This window comes from Manduca sexta, chromosome 19, assembly GCF_014839805.1.
Source record: "Manduca sexta isolate Smith_Timp_Sample1 chromosome 19, JHU_Msex_v1.0, whole genome shotgun sequence".
NCBI classification, from domain to species: Eukaryota; Metazoa; Arthropoda; class Insecta; order Lepidoptera; family Sphingidae; genus Manduca; species Manduca sexta.
The window spans coordinates 10,990,463-11,014,256 of record NC_051133.1 but is presented as its reverse complement, the minus strand read 5'-3'; the positions used below and the strand labels follow the sequence as shown (position 1 = coordinate 11,014,256).

Sequence of the window (23,794 nt, the reverse complement as noted above, 5' to 3'; positions counted from 1 at the left end):
TTTAGGTAGCATCATGAATATTTATACGTTTGTCGGTTTCTGTTTAGCCGCCCCCTACATGTAGCCGCTTTTGGTCCGCACCTACCCGGCCTTAAGGAAAATTCGCCACTATTAAACCGTAGTTTTATGCACCATCTAGACTGTTGAAAAATAATTCTCCGAATAACTTGTCAGATAAATATGGCTATGAAATAAGAGTAACAAATACACCCGAATACGTTATTTACACACTCGTATATGTGCCGATTCATCTGCAGTCAGCAAGTATTTAATTCAGGAAATCTAATTTAAAAGCCATAACAATGGGCTACATAATGCGCGGCCTTTGACAGCACATTTATTGAATTAGTATATTAATCAGATGAACCTCGCAACTCAGTTGCGTTGGATGCGTCTGTTACCTAGCGTATGTGATAAAGCAAGGTTAGCATGATTGTATATTTAGATATGAATGTCGTTGGTTGAAACCATAGGTAATACCATCTGGTACAACTACACTTATTAGACTTTGAGTAGAAGAGTTTAAAAATTTACAAAAAACACAGTTAGGTATTGTCATATATTTCTTTTCCAATGTTTACGTTTATATTTACCTAGCGATAGTTTGTTATTTGGATAATTAGCCAAGGATTTAGACAATATTTTTTTATTCCTTTAATATGATATGAAATTCAAACAATGGACAGAAGAATGCGCAAAATATTGTGTACGAAGACGAATCTTGGAATCAGTCCGTTATAACTTCAGACAAAAAGCAATTAAGCTGTTTATTTAAGTTATTCATTAGCATTTTGGTATAAAATATTACTATTAAACGCGAAACACTTAAAATTTTAAGTTAAAATATATTGCTACTAAGCCCAAATTCGATAGAGCGAATCAAAAACAGATTCAGGTTTTATTTAAAATGTATTTTCTCTCGGTGAATAAATCGCAACAGTAAAATGTTTATGTGAATGTTGGACTAGAAATAAAATGAACGAATTCTGATGAGTATTACAATTTAAATGGGATGTATAAAACGAGACCAAGGACAATAAAAACCCTTAAAAAGATAAAAAAGTTTCGTTGTTCAACATAAAATAAGCCTATTGTAATTAACAATAAAGTGTGCTTTGCATTGCTATTGTTCATTTAATTTATATAGACATAAAGAATCATTAATTTCAATTAAAATTAACATTTAATTCTACATGCTTTTGTTTCATTAAGCCACGTTGTAGAAATATTTTTTTAACTATTTGGAAAATTATGTTTTATTATTCTACGGCGTAGATATTATAAAAGAATATTAATATTAATATTTATGTAATTCATAAACATACTTAAAGAACTGCAATATAAAATTTTTTTAAAAAAAAATGAATTAAAGTCTTTATTGTTCGTAAAAATACAGTAAATTTGATGACCTTCTGTTAGTCTAACATCTCTTTCAATAGTAAAAAATGTTTTTAAAACGTACACTCGACTCGGTTTTATTGAAAGCACCTCAATTTCCAATCGGGCGGAATTAGAAAGTAACATTGTTTGTTCCAGAGATGGAAATCGTGCCAGAGGGGAAAAACTTTCGATTGGTTACCCAAGACGAGCTCCCAGCTGTTGCCGATTTTTTAGTGCAGTATATGCCTGAATCTCTAAAGGTATGTATTTTATATCTAATTATTTATATGACCTTTCCAGATCAAAAAATAAATGTTTTTGTTTTATTTTAATATATGTATATACATATATAAAAATGAATCCCTATTTCTCTTGGTCAAGCCATTAGGCGTGAACGGCTGGACCGATTTCGCTATTTTTTTTTGTTGTGTTTGTTATTATCAGTAGAAGGATCTTATGAAAGAAAAAATTAAGGAAGTTGAGCCGAACGTTAGAAAATTTAAGACAAGTTAATTTCAGCGATTGACAAAATGCGCGCTGCAAATTCATAGTTAAGACGGGACAACGGCTGTCGGGTCAACTAGTAACAAATAATTATTGATAAAGTTGTCAGAGTTTACAACGACCATATTAGGATAGTAACTTAATTATCACCTTTTTGGTATGTTATTGTAATGACATGATTGATAAAATGAAACAAAAAATAAAATACCTTGTTGTTAAAAGAAATTTATTACAAAACATAGCATGCTTAAGAATGGCCGCTTCATAAAGTTTAAGATGAGGAAATATATGAAAGTTACCAATAAATTAAAATACATGAAATCAAATATAAGAGTATCCCGATTATGAACATTATTGTTTTTTTTAATCGATCATGGCTAAGTACTACCCTGCACCTGATGTTAAGCACGATGCCATAAATAGAGTATCAAATGGCAACAATTGACTACCCCATATATTTGAATAGGTACCTGGTATACAGTAAACAAGCAACAATAAAGTAATATGTTGGTGCTCTCTCGGATGGAGAGCAAACGTGTATCATACTTAATCATAATCATGTTGACATGTTTGCACGTTCTAACATTTACGGCAAATTACTTACAATCCTCGTTAATTTCAAGAAATAGCACAAGTTAATTTGCCTTATTAAAAAAAGCATTAATTTTATATCCAATTTTGGTCCTAATATTATCCCATTTACATTTGCCGAAAAATTGGACGTGTTCCAGTAAAAATTTCGCATCGAATCTGCGCTTGTTAATCTAAAGCAAATATTTTACGTAATACTACAAACGGCTTGTTAAAGCTTTTCATTTTAACGAAGCTAATCCTACACACAACAGAAAATAATTTAGAGAACCAATTTACGTAGTCTTTATTGATTGACTCTTCTTTTATCCTAATCGTGAAGTAACTTGGCTGATGGTAACATTGTCTATAAATATAAATTATTATTTACTTATTGTGAGATTGGGATTTGAATGCAGTAAAGTGATAAAAGAATTAGGAAAGTTCTTTAGATTTTATGGTTTTAGGTTTTATTTTTTACCTGTATTAATCTAATATACAAATGAATACTAATTTCAACATTATTTACTAAGGTTTATTACAGATTTATTGATATCATTCCTTTTTTTGACCCTGTCGATTTGTTTGAAGATAATCTTTTTGTCATTTAACATCATGTAATTTAAGTGAGGATGTATCCATATACATCAAGGTAGATCTTGTTTATAAAAGGTCACCAATTTATACAGTAATGGGAAAAAAATTAAGACTATTAATTAACATTTCTAACATTGTGTTATATTTTTCTAGTTTCATCAGACGATTCAAACATTTCTAAACAACAAGGTGTGGGACTTCCATTTTTATGTAGCAAAGAATTGGCCAGAGGACCCGATTTGTTTGCATTTCCCCGGATGTACAAGTACGGTAAGATAATTCAACTTCAAATAATTAGTCTCTTACAGGACGTCGCATCATTTCACTAAGACCCAAACAAATGATTATCGTTCCCTAAGGACGCAAGATTCTGGAAAGACAATTCTTTCGTGCGTAAAAAACAGATGAGAAAGGCTGATTTTGTTTATAAACCTTGAAACACTAGTAACAAGATAAGGTTGTGACGTTATACCAAAATCAAGGAGAAAGTAGATGTCCGCGAATTGTTTATGATATTATTTATAGCTGGGAGGTACAATTGTTTTATATTAACTAAATTCTCTTCCTACCTCTGTAGGTATAATAGGGTCCCGCCCTGTGGAATGGGGGCGTTTGGAGAATTCCACCACGGTATCCCCTGCCTGTCGTAAGAGGCGACTAATAGGGGCCACGAAGGGGGTCGTCGGCGGGCAGCAGGGGGTTGTCCGCCCTAGTGCATTTCTGTGCATCTTTGCACATTTGTCGGTTAACCCCCGGGTTGGACGGCAGTGTGTGTAGTTGGCCTCACGCTGCCGTAGACGCCGAGGGCGTCCTTCGGTGCGCGGGGGCTTCTGAGCCCCCCCCATAGGAGACGGGCCGCAAGGCGGCACCGCGCAGGGGCGGCTGCGGTCGCAGACTAGACACGAGACTAGACTTCAACGTCAGAGGAAGCCCGCAGCCGTCCCTAATGCGCCGAAGAAGGCCACCGCGGAGTTTTAGCTGGTAGGCCGTGCATAGGTTTAAGTTGTATATAGGGTTAGGGACTCGGCCCGGCCCGGCCGGCCCGAAGGTCGTCATCAAATCCGGGCGGCTCAACGCCGGGCCGTAAGGCACGGTCACCCCAGCATAACCGCTCAGTCGCCCCCCACGAAGGCTGGGCGGTAGTAATAAGGGACTTTCTCCGCGAAACCAAAAAAAAAAAAAAGGTATAATAGGGTGATTGTGTAATACTTTAACGCTTATTGTGCCCTACGGCCGATAAATATGGCAATCCTGACTCTTTTATTCAGTTTTTACTTCAATATATTTCTTAATTGTATAATCTTCAAGAACTTAATTTTTATAGTCAAATTTACGTACAAAATAAAGTTTAATATTCGATATCAAATACAAGTATGTACAAGGAAAGGAGGGGAAACGTTAATACAGAATCGATAAAAACTCGCCGATGTAAAATTACCTAGATGAGTATCTTATTTCGTTAATAACATTATCGCGGAACCTATCTTCCCTCGCAGCTTTACAAAAATAGAATATTCTGTGTACCTAATTTGTGAATGTTATAAAAGGAAATTAAAAAGAAAATATACTATGCAAAATATAGCTAACAATTCATGTAGTCTTGAGATACTGAAAGTTAGAAATGATAATATTTATATTGACTTTAAAGATGCTTTGACCACATTGGTAACCATAGACATAATGTCATCCACACAGCGTTGCTAAAATAAAGTTGCTAATTATGCACGTTATATTGAAAGCACGAACAAAACCACAACCTAACGTCTTTCCGCAAAAAAAAATCCGGAATTTTTCTTACTTTCGCCACAACATTTAGCCGCGGCGATGTAACTTAGCGGCCTCGAGTGAACTCAAATTTACGAGTGTTGCTTTGCTTAAGAAATGTCTTTTAAGTCTCGCTTTTTTAAATGAATTCCAGGCAACGGCTTTTACGTTTATGAATAAAAACAGTAATTAAAATTATTGTGCTCTCGTGCGAATTTATTTTGAAATGATAAATTGCTAGCTTGCTTACGTTTGGGACTGTGAAGTAATAAATATTCCAAGTATTTTTTAATGATGTTCCTGTGTCTTTTTGTTAAATGTACAAATATTTTATTTATGGTTTGATGGATTTTAATTCCATGAAATAACCTCAACTTTAGCATCTATTCCAGGTATATATTATTCAGTTACAATACCATTATCAGAGTATCACTTCAAAATTTTAAATTTTCGCACTAAAAAGTGTGAATTTATGAATTTTTTATATCTGACATTAGGTTGATATTGCTATTGTTTACAGCTCGTATTGTAATTTTGTTGTATAAAAATATGCGGGTCCATATACGTCAGAGTATTAAATATTAATATAGGCTATCGAAAACAATACAGAATGGCAACAATTTGCATTGCATTCTTAACAATTTAATATAACTTCGCCAAGGTATTGTAGACTAATAGAAACTTCGCACAATCCATTGCAAAGATATACAAGAATAGATATATAAATATCTATTTATAGGGATATAGAATAGTGGTATCAATAGGAATGACCCTTGAATTACTTAAAACGTTTTGTTTAATAATAACCTCGAAAAAATACTTTACGGAAAAATAAAACAAAGAATTCAAGTAGACGAAAGTTCATTTAAATTAAATAAGTATTCAATTAGAAAATCTATAAGAGAGATGATTTGATACTAATAGAGCAAATAAAATTAACAAACAAACAAACAGCTGCATGTTCAAACCTTGCACTTAAACATAGGTAGATATATTTTGAGTTTTATTTAACCCTGGAGACTGGTGGTAGGTCTCTCATATGTGAGCGTTCGCCTAGGTTGGTACCACCGCAATGTCTATTTCTGCCGCCAAGCAGCAGTGTGTAGTCGCTGTTGTTTTCCGGTTTGAAGGACATTGTAGCCAGTGTAAGTGCTGGACGTAATGAGACTTAACATCTCACGTCTCAAAATGGCGAGCGCAGTGGAATACCAAACAATACTTGGTAATTCAAGACGTTAGATGGTTTTTATACTGTTTATGGGCGGTCGTATCGCTTACCATCAGGCGAACAGTCAGCTCGTCTCGTCATTCAAAGCAATAAAAAAACGAAAATACGTCCGAACTAGTTTTTGATTAATTATATGTCAAAAAACTTGCTTATATCTATATTATTAGAACTATAACCTTAAATGCTGGATGTTGCGAGCTAAAATTAACCCAAGCTACATGTTCACAGCCAAATAGCCACAACATATATGAGAGCGTCACGGTATTCTGTCCGTCGGAGCGCTCGGAACTAGTCGACTTGGTGACGTCGGAGGATCAGCTCCTGGACCTCACACAACCATTGTACCTGAACTTCACGCACGAAGCTATCGTGAACCGCTTTGAGAAACGCTATGAGGCGCACGACAAGATCACCGGAGATGTTTACGTCTGTGATAATCCACCGGCGGATGCTAGCACTGATGGGTATGATTAGACCATAGAGTTTTTTTTTTCTTTTATGATCCTGTCAGGAATATACACTTGTTCTTGGACAGCAAATAGTTGTTATAATATTCTGTACATAACAATGAGTTCCATAAAGAATGTAACACATTTTAAAGGCGATCACAACATCCACTATTTGTGAAACATTAGCAATTCATTTTCATAACGGCGAAAATAACATAAAGAAAACGAAAACTAAAAATGATAACATGTATACGCATCGACTTACAGGTAATCATTTCTGTGTAATGAATTGATTTTAAATTGATCGTGCTTATTTCCAGAGACAAACAAAGAAATATTTAATTAATTCCTCTTAAAGTTAACTTTCAAAAGCTTCTTGATATCTGTGTGGTAATTTAATTATAATCACTTAATTATTTGTACTTTTCACTTATCTATTCTTTTACAGAAATAAATGTTTTAAAAGGTTAAATCGGAAAGCGTAACCTATAAAGGGAGAGTTTGCAAATATTTGTAGCTTAACTAAATTTGATTAATTAATTAATTCAACGTTGATGTAAATAATTACTTGTTGATTTTATTGTAAGGTAAAAAAAATGTTATTTCAAAATGTAAGTACTTACAATAATGTTATGTTATGGTGGAAAGTGATCACAATTCTTCGGATCCACCAAGTATTGTCAATCTTTGTAAAATAACAATTGGACGAAAGCATTGTTTGGCCCCACTTAAATTTAATTGACAAAATAAAAAGAAAAACCATACTATATCTCGTATTCATTTTTGATAAAGCAGTCGCCGCCATCACGGTGAAGTTATTGATGACGTGGATAAGATGATTTACAAAACGGCTCTACCATTTTTAGATTTAACTGTATAGCGTTTTAAGTTAAAAAAATCTATTTTTATTAATTTCATAATGAAATAATTAATATTGCATTTACTCACTAGATTGCCACCGGACGTGGAGTTAGTGCGCTTGCAGCCGGAGCACATGAAGGCCGTACATGATCTCTACCCCGCGAGCGACATCGAATGCCGAGAAGTGTTTGAGAAGCTGGTCGCCGAGTTGCCAGCGTACGGGATCTTCGTGGAGGGCCAGCTGGCCGCCTGGATGGTGCAGTCGTACTACGGTGCCATGTTCTCGATGCAGACCCGGCCCGAGTTCCGCCGGAAAGGCTATGGGATCTACCTCGCGCGGCGCCTCACCAAGGAGGTCGCCGCTCGCGGCTACAAGCCCTTCGTTGTCATTCGTCCGGAGAACGACGCGTCCCGCTCCCTCTACACCAAGCTCGGCTTCGAGAAGCGTTTCCGAACGGTGCGCGCCGTCCTGCGCCCCCGCTAGCGCGTTAAAGTTGATCACTAGCAGATTTTATTTTTTTAAGACTTTTGAAAAAAAAAATCAATTTAGCTTGCGATCTTTGATCGCTTAGAGAATTTTAGTAGTAGCTTTAAGATTGAATCGGTTAGTGCTCTCGGTCGTGACTCAATCTCTAATGAGCACCGATTGTAAGCCCGTACGCGGATAAGGCCTCAGCATTTTTCTGGCATTAGCGTTTTTAAATTTAGTAGTGTATTCTTCTTAAAGAAGACAACGAATAGCTTTCTTATTTAAATTTTCTTGAAACAAGCTTTGAATTTAATACTCACAATCGACGCCTTCACAGCGCTTCACGTCAGAATCGAGAGCCATAACCGTTTGCTGCGTTCTCTGGCGCTAGCCTAGTTACTGATCTCAACGATTCTAGCATGTCGATCTACGGGGCCCCGTCACATGTTTCCCCCTAATCTATGTATAGTTTATCGGGGCCCCCACATTTGTTATCGTGGTTAGCCTCTAAACATTAGGCGACGCTTCATGACCACTCGTTGACCGAGCGGTATCCTATTCTGTCTCATGATTTATACAATTTTGGGACCCGACATGACTCGTGTGATAACGTATAGATAAAACATTGACACGTTTTTATAATGTGGAACGGTGAATCGTATTTATGTACATGAGAAAGAGAGGTTACCGTCATTGCACCCCGATGCACAACTCCAAATATTACATGATCCCGCACCCACCGACACATGACCATTATATCTATTAATATTATTTATTATTATGATTTCACTATGGAAAAGCAATATGAATGTGCAGGCGGAACAAATGAAATGAAACGGGAAGAATAATTCGATTATAGTTCATTATATAATGTTTTATTCCATAGTTTGCGTATCATAATGAACTTTATCAATATTGTGTATACGTAAAGTATTTGTATAGATATACCAAAGTAATTGTTTAGTTCCATTGTATAGTTTTTCACGAAATAATTTTTGTAAGTACATTGTTATGTAACGTGGGATAAAAATCATTTAAAAATTTGATACGAAACGTAGATAGGTAGGTAGATTTTAATACGGGAATGTATTTTACAATTATGTCAACGTACCTATGTATGTAATAATGAAACACTTTACTACTCTCATTATACCCGCTGCGGATTAGAATAATTTATTAATCAATTTATTGATTATGAATTTAATAAAACAAATTATTTATCAGTTATTAATTTAATAATCAATATAGTGGTTACGAAAGATATTATTGTGTGATATGATACATATTTATTGCTTTTTGATTCATGTACAATGGTTTGCCATCTTTGTAGATTTTTATCTGTCTTCCTAAAGACCGAGGCGTGAACATCATTGGATAAGAATAGGGAAGTGAACTTTGGAACAAGATATTCCATCTTTGTGGCTGTTGTACGTATTCTTCATTGGTAATACTTATAGCACACAAGAAAATAGTTTTGAAACCAATAAACGTATGCGTTTTGTTATCTGTAATAAATAGAGAGACGATATGTTTGTCAAATGATTATTGCTCAATCTCAAGAGCTTCCTAAAGAGCGTTCTTCTTTTAAGTGGCCAAATTTTTTATTGTCTGTAATTCGATATCGTTTGTGCTTGTTTGTTGATTGTGATTTGAACGAACACTGAGCTATAGTTGATTTGACTTATTGTTTGATCGTTTTTAATAAAACTCTTCGTCTAAGCAGGTGTATTTTCGTCTGGAAATTACTGTCTTCAAATTAGTTCTGAAAATCTCTGCTTATTTGAAACTGCACTCATGCAATCATGCTAAAGCTTTCCTACTTACTCAGTAGGTACATGTCAAATAAGTAGATCGAGATTTCTTGACGTAATTAATTATAAGAACATTTTCTCTGAACACTTTCCCTTTATCTATGTAATAAAGTTTTAAAGGACACATTTTCCGTCCTCCAAAACTGCAATCGACAAAATGGCGGTTATAAGTATATCGTACCTGCAGTACACAAACGAATACATAGTGTCCATCATGTACGTATTGTTTATCGGTTCGTCACTTACCTACCTTGCAAAGGTATTAAAAACAATAAAAATGTAACTTATGTCTCTTCTTTTATTTAACACCTATAGCAATCCCATCTACGACAAATTCTTCTTGCGTAAAGATAGCATTAAACTTTGTAAGACATGACTCCTTTCAGATATATCCCGAGAGAAGTTGTGAATTAATAAATATGTCAACTTATTGATGAGAACTTACTAAAATGTTTCTGCTTACGAATGGTTTACTCTACAATATTCAAACATATAACGCTACTGTTGAAATCGGAAATTTATAATTCACAATATTATATACAAGGGTTGTAGCTACCGTCGTATCAGCTGTATTAGTGATACGGGACCTCCGAGCTTTGGGGCCCCTCTTGGCCCATATCTACATTAAACTAAGCGGGCGCCCAAAAGTTCGCACTGCCCTTAACAGCACTTAACAACTTTACGTATAGGGCCTCTCTATGGTAAGCTACGCTACTGTAGGCAACCTTAACCAAAATTTCATTGAAAGGATGAAATTTTCCGAAAGGAACCCGACGTAACTTATAAGTAGTACTATAATATGCATAAATGCGATCTGCAAATCGTTCTAATGACGAATAAATTTTACATAAATTACAAAAGGGAAGCGGGCAGGAATTGAGTTATATGGACTGAAAAGTATGTATAAATAACTAAATGTTATATCACACTATACTCGCTTAAAAGACTGTAACAAAATATAAATTTAAAAAGAATACACAAAGTACTATGGAGCCATTGTATAGAACAGACTACAGGGCTAATGAATGATGATCACATACGTTAAGACGGTGCCCCCAGCAAAATGAATGAATGAATAGATGAATGAATGAATGAAACACTTTATTGCATACACGAAATATAGAAAAATTAATACAATTATTTCAACACATATAAAAAGTGCACCAATAGGTGGTCTTATCGCTAAAAAGCGATCTCTACCAGACAACTTGAATCATATTTTTAAAGACTATCTATTCGAAATGTAACGCTCATTTAAATCCGTTATTTGCTGTAGTCCCAGAACTTAATGGTTTATAATTAATATGTATTATAACCAGTCCCCATGCATTATTGAGCAACTGCTCCACACGAGCCTACTCTACTTCTATCATGATTTTAATCTGGGATTGATATTTTTCCTTTCGAAAAAGCAAAGTTTAATATTAATATAGAGAATTGCTACCATTAAAATGAATTACAGTTGCGTCGTCACAACCGTTGTCTTATCTTATTCAGAGGTAAGTAGTTAGTAATTACCGAGATATTAATCATGTAGACAAGTAATTGATGTAATGTAAAACTTTTAGACTTGCCGCAACATTACGCTTTGGAACAATTTATAAACTTTATCTTCGTCCTACAATAATATTATAACTATTACAAGTTTATGTAAGTATGCGCTGTGTGAAGCAATTATGGTCATTTTCAAGTATACTGACAATCTCGAAAAAGGACGTGTTATTTATTATTATGTTATAATTTTATCTTTTTTTACGGGGGAATAAATGGAAAATCATAGGTCCGTCATACTATGAAATTAGCCATAGAAAATTGAATTTAGAATCTTTATGAACTCTTTGATCCAGGCCAATTATGTATATATATAAAAATGAATCCCTATTTCCCTTGGTCACGCCATCACACGTGAATGGCTGGACCGATTTCACTATTATTTTTTTTTTGTTGTGTTTGTTATTGTCAAAAGAAGGATCTTATGAAAAAAAAAATTAAGGAAGTTGAGCGGAACGTTAGAAAATTTAAGAGAAGTTAATTTCAGCGATTGACAGAATGCGCGCTGCAAATTCATAGTTAAGGCGGGACAACATCTTTCGGGTCAGTTAGTAATACAATAAAATACTCCATGCATCGATATAATAATACTTTATGTACTACGTACTAGATTTGGCGTTCCGAACATTCACTGTGTTCAACTGATTTGAACTGATATCCATTCAAACTGACTTTAGTATGGTCAATATTGACAGCTTTTGGTTGTATAAGGAATGGTGCCCATAATATAAGAACTCAAGTCTAAGTATAAACTTGGATTTTAATAAAAAATATTAGTCAAATAAGCGTCGATAGCCTAGTTGGGTATGGAATGGACTGCCAAGACGAATGTCCGCAGGTTCAAATCCCAAGGGCACACACCTCTGACTTTTCTAAAAAATCATGTGTGTAAGTATTCTTTGTGAATTTATCGTTCGCTTTAACGGTGAAGGAAAACATCGTGAGGAAACCTGCACATCTGAGAAGTTCTCTATAGGAATTTCGAAGGTGTGTGAAGTCTACCAATCCGCACTAGGCCAGCGTGGTGGACTAAGGCCTAATCCCTCTCAGTAGTAGAGGAGGCCCGTGCTCAGCAGTGGGCAAGTATATAATACAGGGCTGATATTATTATTATTAAGTAAAATTATTTGTTTTCAAGTGAACAAATAGATTATCACAGCCAGGTGTTGGTTGCCATTTTAGTTCAGATTTTGAACAACTAGTTTATATATATTATTATAGCTATAACTATTCAATATGGACGTTCGTTTCTATAGAATATACGTCAATGTCTCCATGTATATCATAATTTTCTGTGATAAAATAATAACGTACATACTTACTAAAAGTAATTCTCTATATTATTTCCGATATTAAAAATAAATCCAGGCGTTTTAAATTTTACGCAGGTTTTCTTCTTAAAATTGTGGTTGTCCCCTACAGAGTATTTTTCCATTTTAAAGGTAGGTACTTATATCACGCGATTAGGCGGCCGCTACACGATCAATTATATTTCGCAATAAGGTGCGTTCGGGTAAAATCGTATAACGAAAAAATACCACGAATCTATGGTTATTTTTAGTAGCTATGTAGGCGGCTACGCTGTCTCTTTTTGCCCCACCTTATATACCACAGTTGATGCTACGACCAAGAACGGGTGCGCTATGTGCGTTGAAACAAAAAAGGTGGATTTCGCTCTTCTTCACATTTTTGAGACCTCTGTTTGATTTTGTAGACTTTATAATACTAGCATTAGAAGCTTTATTAGAACGGAGTCCGAACTTACCCCGCGAAGGTACGATCTTGTCTTAGGGTTTTAAATTTCTATACTGATATTATCATCTATTTTTAAGGTTACACAAAGAGAATTGGAAGATGATTAAATTATCACATTAAGTAGCATTAATAATAACCAGTTTCATGTATAAAAAGTTGGTATCGCTTAAATATTTTACGAGAAATTTTTTTTTTCGAGATTCCTCGCAACACACCGTAAAACCGTCCGAAATTAGCCGAATGCACTCTATTACGAATTGTGTATTATTATTGACCATTTATGGTTAAAATTAAAATTTGCGCAATGATTTAACGTAAGTTTGTGTGAGTAAATTTTTTATTGCACCATATTTTGCCATTGCATCGTGTATGGTCAGTGTTGAGCAATATACGGTGCTTACGGGATCAATACTACTCTCCGACTAAACACAAAAACATTGCGCAGTACATATTATTGTGCAATATAGTTTAACTGATCGTTTGGAATCAAGGCGGCTTTCAATCTTATTGTACAATAAAATGTATTGTACCTACAATGTTATTATAGGTCTAGGGGCCACCTTCTAGCCTAACGCAAAATGTTTTACCGGTTTTGTCTATGGCAATTAGCTATTGGCAACAGTGTTTCAATGTATACGTTAGGTGCGTCGTAATCTGCATCAAAGTGAGTAAGAAGACATTTTAGTGTATAACCAGGTATAACCAATGTATTAATTGCCCGAAAATCCCTAATAAATGAACTCAAGTTACAAATTGGAAACTTTTTTTAGCTCCCGCTTTATTATCTCATTACGGGTTTCGGATGATTCGAGGTAAAAACAAGGTATATTTCGGTTTTTTTATCTATGCAAAACGGTAATTATCGATTTACACGCGGAGACATTGTTGGCAACAATAACTCTAATGTCATTCTAATGACAAACCTAATAAATATGGCGACAAGTGTGTTTATTTCTCATGAGGCCATATTTTGAAATTGATTATTACAAAAAACTGTGTTCAATATGACATCACTTATAGAGAAGATAGAAAAGTTAATCAAAAGGGAAAAAACAACACCAGAGCAAAAGAAAGATGATTCCACGAAGACATCAAGTGAGATTCTATCCGAGTTGTTCAGTGCATTCAATGCGGCGCCGCCTAAAATCGACGAGGTTTCTATAAAAAAGAAAAAGAGCAAGAAGAAACACAAGAAAAAGGATAAGAAAAGGAATCGAAGTAGCAGCACCAGTAGTGAATCCGACAATAGCGAGTATTCACACAAACGTAAAAAGAGGAAAAAGAGCAAGTTAAAAAAACGTAAACACAGCCGCTCACCTTCGTCTAAACGGTCCCTTACACCTGTTCTAACCAAACCTAACTTGGATCTAATTAAGTTAAAGTATAAAACAGAACACATTCAGTCCGAGGATGTTAAAAACATCGTAAAATTGGAGCCGAAAGAGGAAGATGTACCCATAAAATTAGAGGACTCGATATACGGTATTAAGGAAGAAAATATTGACGCTAGTTTGATACCTATGCCCGATTCACCTAAAGAACTAACAGGCACTGATACAAAGGCTACAGCAGAATTGAAAAAAGACTTGCCCACAGACAATGACAAGTCTAAAGGCAAAATTCAAATTAAGAATTTGAAATTTAGTGCTATATTTGAGGAAACAGTTAAAAAGGCTGAAGAAGAGGCTAGAAAAAGAGCAGAGAAATATGAGGAAGGGGAATACACAGATTCCTCTACGGGTTCTATCAAAATGGTATCAAATTCACAGTTCCCTAAAACATCAGACCCTGGAGGTATACTTAAACAACAGGCCGCTGAAGAAAGCAAAATGTAAGTTATAATTGTGTCATATTATTTAGAAAGGAATAGGGATTCATTTATTTCATATTAAATATTTCTTGTGTGAATTTACTACTCTTTACCTATGTGGCCTGGCTCCAGTATGTTCTGGACAAACCCCATGAGAAACTAAAACCTCTTGCAATTTTATATGCAATGCTTGTTTTCAAACTGTTGTTTATTATTGCAACTTCTATTCTTAACAATATCGCTTTTGCAGGTTGGAAGAAATTAAGAACAGCCCAAGAAAAGGCTCTCACAAGTCATCACGCAAAGAGAGGTAGTTATTAATTTTTACTTTTAATGATTGGCTCAATTTACTCTGTCTCTACAATAAAGTTATAATATAATCTGTTATATATGTTACATATTATATTATATGTTATGGTACACATATCATTTGTTTTTTTTTATTTGGTCTAAGATTGGTATACTTAAAACACATCAATATGGCAACATTGGAAATTATATTGTTGTTTACAAAATATTACTTTCTTATAAATTCCTACCCAGATCTAGAAGCAAATCCCGCCGATCGAGATCTCCATCGACGTCGAAGAAACGTCGGCACAGGTCGAAATCTCCGCAGAAGTCAAAATCACGCCATCGGTCAAAATCTCGTCACAGGTCAAGATCTCGACATAGATCAAGGTCACGGAGAAGGTCTAACTCAACATCGAGGCACAGATCGCGACATTATTCTCCAAGACATAGAAGTAGGAGGTCTAGGTAATATGGTATTTCATTATTACTTTGTCTTTCGCTCTCAGATATGTTCTAGAAGTGAGATATGAATATTAAACATCTATGCATACTAATATTACTCATGTTGTGATTGCTGTAATTTGATGTGTTAGTAGGTTCTTCTTATTATTTTATTATTACTGATTCATATGTTATTGTAAAAAAATCTATTTCAAAGAAAACACTTTATTCAATTTTCTATGTTGTCTCTAATACTATTGTAAAAACTGTCTTGTTGTGTCTAATACTATTGTACAAAACATACCATAAACAGATCTCCAAGTGGAGTAAAACTAGCAGACAGTGAGAAGAAACGTCTTTTAGAGGTGGCTCGCAGGAATGCGATCAACATGCTCAAGAACGGCGCGGTGCCGGCCGGCGCTGCTGCGTTACCGCCGCACACTAGGAACCAAGTCATGGCAGCTATTCAGTCTGGAGGTAAGAAGTCTAATTCAATTTCTTTAATTCTCAATCACAATATTATTGTGATACAATAAGCCACAATAAATGAAGGTATAAATTTCTCCTTTGACAATCATACTAATTGTGGTTTAATACCTCCTTTTTATGACACATACTGTTTAATTTGTAATAATTACATAATCTATGCAGTTATTCTGTTTAAACTTTTTTAAAGAGAGATTCATTAAATTTATCTCGCATTTTTTAGGGCCCATACCTTTGTTGCTTATGTTAACAGTGAAAAAAATCATGTCAATAACTTTCCAATGTACGCTGTTTTATCCAGGCAAATCAGTAGACGAATTGACAGATTTCTGCAAGCACTTGTCAAAGAAAGAAGCGCTTGGTGAACTGTCATCCGTCTCCTCCAATGATGATGATATGAGCGAGAACGAGGACACACTTGCATTCCACCATCCATTCTTAGTCAAGGAAAAGGCACCTATAGTCATGAATATCAGGGTAATTCCTATTTAATTTCTTATGTGCAAATCTTTTCTTCCTTCCTACTCTTTGAATTTTTTTTTTAAATACATACTAGATCATTTATAAATGCATTTAATGTATTCTATTTATTATAGAATGCATTTTAAATTTTAACTTTTTTATTAAATTGTACATTGTCAACTTAATCTCAACTACAAGGATTTATGTTTTATTTTTCCACTGTAGGGTGGCGCCCCATTGCCAGTTAAATCTACCGCAGTGGCTGTGGTGAACAAGGAAGAGTTACGGATACAATTCCCTGTCTCCTCTGGGTCACAGCACAGGGAGAAAGCATCCGAGTGGGTGCCCGTGTCACCGCCCAAGAAAGATATGGTAAACATACCAAACATATATAGTACAATAAATTATAGAGTGCTTTGTATTTAATATTTCATTTTTCTTACAGCAAATTGCAAAGCTGAATTCTAAAACTCCAACTTCAACAAAGCCTGCAATTACTGAGACTGTAAAGTAAGTTCATAATAAATTATAATACACTTAGATTATTTAAAAAGAAAACTCTATTTTCAGAATTAGAAATGATGAAACAAATTTAATTTATTAATATATGACATTAATTAATTAAATATTGAATTATAATTCTCGTTACTTTATCTAAAACAAATTGTCTAAGAAATCGTTGTCGGAATTTGTGTCATAGAACTTAGCGATTGTATTAAATACTATGTATGTCACATAAGACACTTATGGAATATGTTTGTATGTCACATACTTTAATTGGGTCTTTATACATCAATTTTTATTCTCCATTTTGTTACGTAATATTATATGAGTATTTTATTAATAAAAAATATTATATTGCTGCCTTATTTATAGTATAATTACTTAATTGTTTGCCCTCCTATTTGCATTGAGTGGTTGATGTTTTTGTCCAGGCCTCCGTCGGGCCCGCTGGCCCTGCCGGCGCCGCCGCCCGCCGCCGCGCCCGCCGCCGCGCCCGCCTACATAAAGAACTTTACTTCAGGAACGCGTAAGCATTGTCTCATTAAAAGATAAAAGAAAGAATAATTTCAATATTTGAGAATAAAGTTTTTTATGGTGCAGAGAAACAAACCTATTATATTAAGTAGGACAAATAGTTCATTTTAACGCAGTTTTCACTTGTATGAAAGGTCTTATAGTAGTTTTCCATGACTGAAATATAATTTGAGTTTAGCAAATATAATGATTTCCTTTCCTCATGCAGTCAGGGTCTGGCCAAACAGGCCCGGACCAAAAAATGATAACTACTGCTGTTATTATATGTATATTTGATTACAGAGTTGACATCCGTGCCAGCGCTGCCGGCCCCCGGTCCACAGGCGTATCCCCCGGGCGTAGATCCACCTGCCATTGTAAGAATGTTGATACTATTTTTTATGATAAGCGTCGAAAGTAAAGAAGTACATAATTATAAAAAAAAATCTTGACTGACATATTTTCACATTGTTTACATAGTTTATTTTTACGATAATTACGTTGTAAGTTTTACCCGCCGTAAGTTATTTTGCGTAAAGTACTTTAGAAAAATTTACTGATGAAAATAAGTTTTAAAATTGGTTACAGTAATAAATATAGGGATTTATTTTTGGCTATATATAACTTACATAAGTAATTTATGTAAGCAAAACTTACAAATATAATACCCACGTACATATATATTGTTTTAGGACATGGCATCGATCGTGTCGCAGAAATTGTCCATGATTCGCAGAGCACAAGAGGAAAATGAATTAACCGCAACACATGGGGTAAGTGGCGACTAAAACATGCTGAATCCATCCAAATATATGATACTGAACCAATTATCCATCAAAACCCGGGTTCTTCGAGTGGACTGTGAAAAAGCAATTATGCTGATCAGCATAAATGTATACAGTAATATTTGCATTCTACACGAGCCTCACCTACTACTGAGAAGGTTTAAGCCTCGAGTCCATCATGCGGACCCAATGCGTATTAGCAGACTTCAAATAACTTTCGAAAGTAATCCTTTTTTTCGCGGGCAATAGCGCGTTATCGCTACCATTACTTAGGGGGTGAGTGGAACGGTTGTGTTGGTTTCACCGGTCTTACGGCCCAACGTCGACACTCGGGAGTATAGCATCATCCAAGCCGACATTGAACCGAGTCCCTAACCCCAGTATACCCCACAAAGGCATACCAACCAAGAACCCGCGGTGGCCTTCTTCGGCGCATACGGGACAGTCCCGGGGTATCTAGTTGCACTAAGATAGCCTGCTCAGAACCGTCACTGCGCGATATTGCATTGCGGCATCTCTCTATCCGCATTGTCGTCCACCTCAGAGTCGCTGTGGTCGGGCCAGCGGCCCCCACTGCTCGCCCCGCGACTCTAAGCCCCAATTAGTCACCTTTTATGACAGGCAAGAGATGCCGTGGCGGAATTCTCTAAATGTCTTCATGCTACAGGGTAGATCTTCGGAAACTATGCCGCCCGTCAACAGATGTTTATATCTCTTGCTGGTTGACATTTTTCGTGCATTTCACTTCACTTAACAATAACTTTCCTATACTATACATAAAAAAGGGTGATACAATATTGAATACTAACAGTTTACAAACAAAATGCTCTTCCAACGAACATAATGACAATGAAAATTTATCATCAAATTTTTTATTTCAGTTTGGCTGGTCAAAGGATTCTACGCTAGGTCAGTTCACAGGCACCACTGGTGCACAGATACTGACGCCTAAGGAGCTCGCCAGCGGCACACAGGCATGGGCCAAAAAGGTATGCTTTATACAGTATACGAAAGCGATATTAGCAAAACTAGCCATTGCGTATGTATGTATTTATAGCATACAATTTATTAATTGATTAATTAATCTTGTTACAGTTTGACCAAATACAATTAAACTATACAGACCTATACATACGCATTGGTTTGTTTTGCTAATTTATACCTGTACTGGAATTGAAAGTGCCCACTGCACTGGCAGGCTTCCAATCAATATTATGTCCTTTGATTATTACATTAATAATTATAAATTAAAGCATTTAAATATAGTAATAATCAAATTACATAAAAAATTACCAAAAAAAAAGGAAATCCATTAAAGTGTAAAACGAAACTTGACGTTCATGTTGATGTAATTTGTACTTTAGAACTTTATACAAACATTTAATTATGTATTTTTTCTTTAATAAGTAAATTGTTCAATTAAGTAAGTAATGCATATCTTCTTCTCTGTAATGAATAATGGGTAATAGCAGAACTGAATGTATAAATATACATATTATGTATACATACAACAAAGTTTAAATGTTGATTCAACAGTGGTGTTAATATACCACAATAATCAGCAATCACTTCTGAATAAAATATGAGGTAGAAAATTGAATAAAATGTGGTAAGTAGCATTAAAGATACAAATAAAATCATTACCATAAATAAAATTAACGAAATTATTAACATAAATAAATGTGTGCGTCTGAGTGTTAAACATTTTTTTTATGTAGTACTTTTGTATATGTTAAAATATACAGGTTGTTGCAAAATTTAGGTATTAGTTACACACTCAAGAATGATCCGAATTTCACTGGTAAAATTGAAAAAATAATATAGTGTTACGCATAGTTTTAAATAGTGCGACAAAGTACAAATGCTCACATAAATGTCGTGGGGTTTCGTTCAATACTTTAATATGTTGGCAATAACGTTTTCTTTCAGCTGAGAGCGTCGTGGGTCGGGACCACGCTGTTTGCGCCGCTGCGGTCAGAACTTATAATACACATGTATTATGTTTTCTGACCTTGTTTTGTCATTATAGTGATAGTTGTAACAACATTTAATTCCCTTGACTATTCACTAAATTAGTGCCTTGTTATATATGGTATGCACTCTTTAAATTTTTTCATAACACTCTGTAAAAAAGTTGTAAATTAAATATATAATACTTATTTATTCTAACAGGTACGTATTTATATAAATAACTGACGTCATTATATTTTAGTATCCTATTCATAGTTTTTATTTGGATTCCAATATTAATACATGTAATTAATTTACCATTATTCTAACACTGAATTCGTTTTCTATAGCATGATCAACTATTATGGTAGATATAAGTATAATGTACAAGTATATGAAGTCATATTTACCTATACAATATTAATATATACATATCTATGTTATTAATTAATTTAAACAAATAACGTCATACCACAAATTCGATGAAAATTAAAAATAAAATAAAGCGTAATGTGAAAACTTATTCAAAAATTGTTTTTGATGAGCAATTTACAATTACGTTCATATGCTGTAACCACACATTTCATATAATGCATAACGGACTCATAAATAAATATTGATTTAACGAAAAAATATCGTATTATCCTGAAAAAAGTAATCTCAAAAATGTTACTAAGCAACATAAAATGTTTCAGTTTTGAAATTTGTTTTTCTAAATGTTACACTTGCTGTTGTCGAAATTCATATATTTGCTCACCATACACACACATATTCCGAAAACCACATGTAAACTATTTGTAAAATATGTATTATGTTTCCCTAAGTATTTAATAATGCCTATTTCGTATGCCAGTATGAATCTCAAATGTTGCTACAACCATCATAGAATTCCATTCAATTCGTGCCGTGTAAAGGGAGAACTGTTGAGTTCGCTCATTACACTCTGTTTGTCACAAAGTTTACAATGTAATGATAATTGTCGTGCCATACACACAGTGGCATGTCAATCATCATTACTTTATATTGCTAACAAATATTCAGTTTTCCCCTTTCTTTACGACTGACAATTTGTTGATTTATTAAGTTTAAAATATTTATGCCTTCATTGGCCCACCAATTTATATGCAATGAAAAAAAAACAATTTGCAACAAAATTTAGTTGCCTTATGCACTCTCTATACGTGAATTAATTTGAAATAAAAATGTAAATAAGAAATTCATTTCAATATTTGTCCAAGTTCATACTGCAACTTTTAACAATAAAAAATAAGTCAGTCCCGCAAACAAAGCCAGCCTAGTGATTCTTTGAGCTGTTTAAAACGCAGTTATATTTTCTTTTATTGAGTGTTTTGCTCGGCTCATAGAAAATCATGGCTGCTACGGGGAATTCATGAATATTTGTTGCAGCCTCTAAGTGATAAGGAGAAGCGCTACGTTAGACGCGCCACAGTACACGGATGACGATAGGTGCAAACGTTATGTACCGAAACTAATGAGGTAAGTATCCAACAGGGGAGGATCGGTCACTGTCGGGAAGATTATATCTTAACCAAGTTCTATCGCGACTTTGGAACACGCCAGCTAAATTAAAACACTACAAGGATTTGGCATTCTGCGACGCATTGATTTGCCTGAAAATAATAATACAGAAATTAATAATATTATTAATTTAAAACATTTTTATCATACTGCTAAATATTTTTTGAATATGATGATTTACTGAAGAGTACGGGTATATATTATGTCTAAATATATTTAATCATATTTTTATATGTAGGATCAACTCCAACGCGCGGCACCTGTTGAGGGCGGCATGGGTATGCACCTACTGCAGAAAATGGGTTGGACCCCAGGCCAGGGTCTGGGTAAGGAAGGCACGGGCACGCTGCAGCCGTTACTGCTCGAAGTGAAGCTGGACACCAGAGGTCTACAGGCCAAAGAAGAGGTCAGTAGCCGCTACCGCACAGGAGTAAGTATTTATTTTATATTTTACTACACTAACTGCGATTTAGGCATTACCTTTGCCTGCCTTTACTGGTATATAGTAAGTCATACTGCATAATTTATGTAACTTACATCAAGTAATATTTTTATCATATGTAGCTCTTTGCATACTTAGACCAATATATGCAGACTGTTGCAAAAATGAGGTATCTTATAATACATTAAGAATAAAAAAATAATGCTGGGTTGTGTAAAGTACAGGTATAGTCTTGCCTTCAAGTGGAATAAATATTGATAATTAATACCTTCTATCTGCAAGACTTCTATAAAAAATAACTGATTAAGTAAGACATAATTATGCTTTTATTCATTTTTATTTATTTATTTCGGTAACAATATATAAAAAAAAAACATCAAATGATTTGCAAAACATTTCTTCTGTCTAATAATCTAGAAGCTTCAAAATATATTGGCATTCTATCTTCCACCTATTTCATACTTTTCCATGTCTATTTGCTTGTAGGCATAGCTTTAATATTTTCTTTTCCTATTTCTTTACGCGTTATAGTTCTAATATAATTAATGAAAGTAGTAACTCTATAATTAATGAAATATTTGTGCTATATTTATTACTTTATGAATGTTCTATAATAGATCTAATCCTTTGTGTCCAGATAAAACAGCCTCGTCCGACTAGGATTCGCGGCGGGCCGGCGCCGCTAGTGGCAGGCGGCAAGCACCCTGTCTCGCTGCTCGGTGAATATTGCTCAAAACAAAAACTAGGACCACCTGAATACAGCATCTGTCTCGAATGCGGACCTGACCATAAGAAGAACTTTTTGTTCAAGGTATTGTTTGTATTGGAAAAATCTTTTTAATACTCATGTATACCATTTATAAAGTTATCTGATTTAAGAAAATACTAATTGAGGTTTCCTAGTTTGCCATTGTGTTGTTGTTTTATTAGGTAGTCACCACTACGATTGATTTGCTGCAGCTAAAATTTCCTATAAATTGTGTTTGAATAATCTTTCTTGGACCTCTAGACCTTCCCATGTGGTACCTATTCAAATAGTTGGATTAAAGGAATGATATTCCATTTTTTATGTTTTTTTGTCTATACTTAAATATTTTTTTGCTTAATTTTAATGTGTATACAGTAATGGCTGATTTTAATAATGCAACATTTTGTATTGGCCCAGGTGAAAGTAGCTGGCGTTGAATACCAGCCAGCTGTTGCCAGCGCAAATAAGAAGCAAGCGAAAGCGGACGCGGCTCAACTGGCCTTGCAGAAATTAGGCATATTGCCTTAAATATGTGTAACTCGTATACGGATGTATTTTAATAATAGTGTTATTTTATGGAGTTTATTAAATATTATATTACTGAAATTGCATTTTTATTTCATATTTACACCATATAAATGCAAATTATATGACTTATTCAATGGTTTATGAACAATTAATGGATATTCCAGGCCAAAGCAACTGTCTCATGCTCAATTTATGATTTGCCAGCTTTTGCTCATGGCTTTGCTCTCATGACAGATGTTTCTAGGATAAAATTCCCACTATATTTTCCCAGAATAAAAGTCGCCTAAGCCTTTCCCAGGGTCTGAAACTATCCCCATACTAAATTTCAATGAAATCTGTTTGGGAGATTGAAT

The 23,794-nt window shown here is 34.6% G+C and overlaps 2 protein-coding genes across 7 annotated transcripts in view; both read left to right on the top strand.

Moving 5' to 3' along the window:
* Positions 1-9,920, top strand: part of LOC115440845 — a 32,665-nt gene extending 22,745 nt beyond the window's left edge. For all 3 annotated transcript variants that reach the window (XM_030165337.2, XM_030165336.2, XM_037440436.1), the window contains exons 2-5: positions 1,537-1,640; positions 3,205-3,321; positions 6,272-6,507; positions 7,444-9,920. In XM_030165337.2, coding sequence (XP_030021197.2) covers positions 1,539-1,640; positions 3,205-3,321; positions 6,272-6,507; positions 7,444-7,837 — 849 coding nt within the window. In that variant the 5' untranslated portion in view covers positions 1,537-1,538 and the 3' untranslated portion in view covers positions 7,838-9,920. The remainder of the gene's footprint in view (positions 1-1,536; positions 1,641-3,204; positions 3,322-6,271; positions 6,508-7,443) is intronic.
* A 3,920-nt stretch (positions 9,921-13,840) lies between these two features.
* Positions 13,841-23,519, top strand: LOC115440825 (protein SON). Of its 4 annotated transcripts, none has more exons than XM_030165302.2 (14): positions 13,841-14,770; positions 15,000-15,059; positions 15,293-15,508; positions 15,798-15,961; positions 16,272-16,447; positions 16,658-16,804; positions 16,878-16,942; positions 17,368-17,462; positions 17,753-17,826; positions 18,142-18,222; positions 19,116-19,223; positions 21,962-22,129; positions 22,803-22,976; positions 23,331-23,519. In XM_030165302.2, the coding sequence occupies exons 1-14, from the start codon at positions 13,944-13,946 to the stop codon at positions 23,439-23,441; spliced, it is 2,466 nt and encodes an 821-aa protein (XP_030021162.2). In that variant the 5' UTR covers positions 13,841-13,943; the 3' UTR covers positions 23,442-23,519. The 4 variants fall into 4 exon arrangements, 3 of the variants coding, with proteins under 3 accessions (XP_030021162.2, XP_030021161.2, XP_030021163.2); XM_030165301.2 differs by having other exon boundaries at positions 21,962-22,153; XR_003938401.2 differs by lacking the exons at positions 22,803-22,976; positions 23,331-23,519 and adding an exon at positions 20,164-21,681 and having other exon boundaries at positions 21,962-22,153.
* Positions 23,520-23,794: the final 275 nt, after the last annotated feature.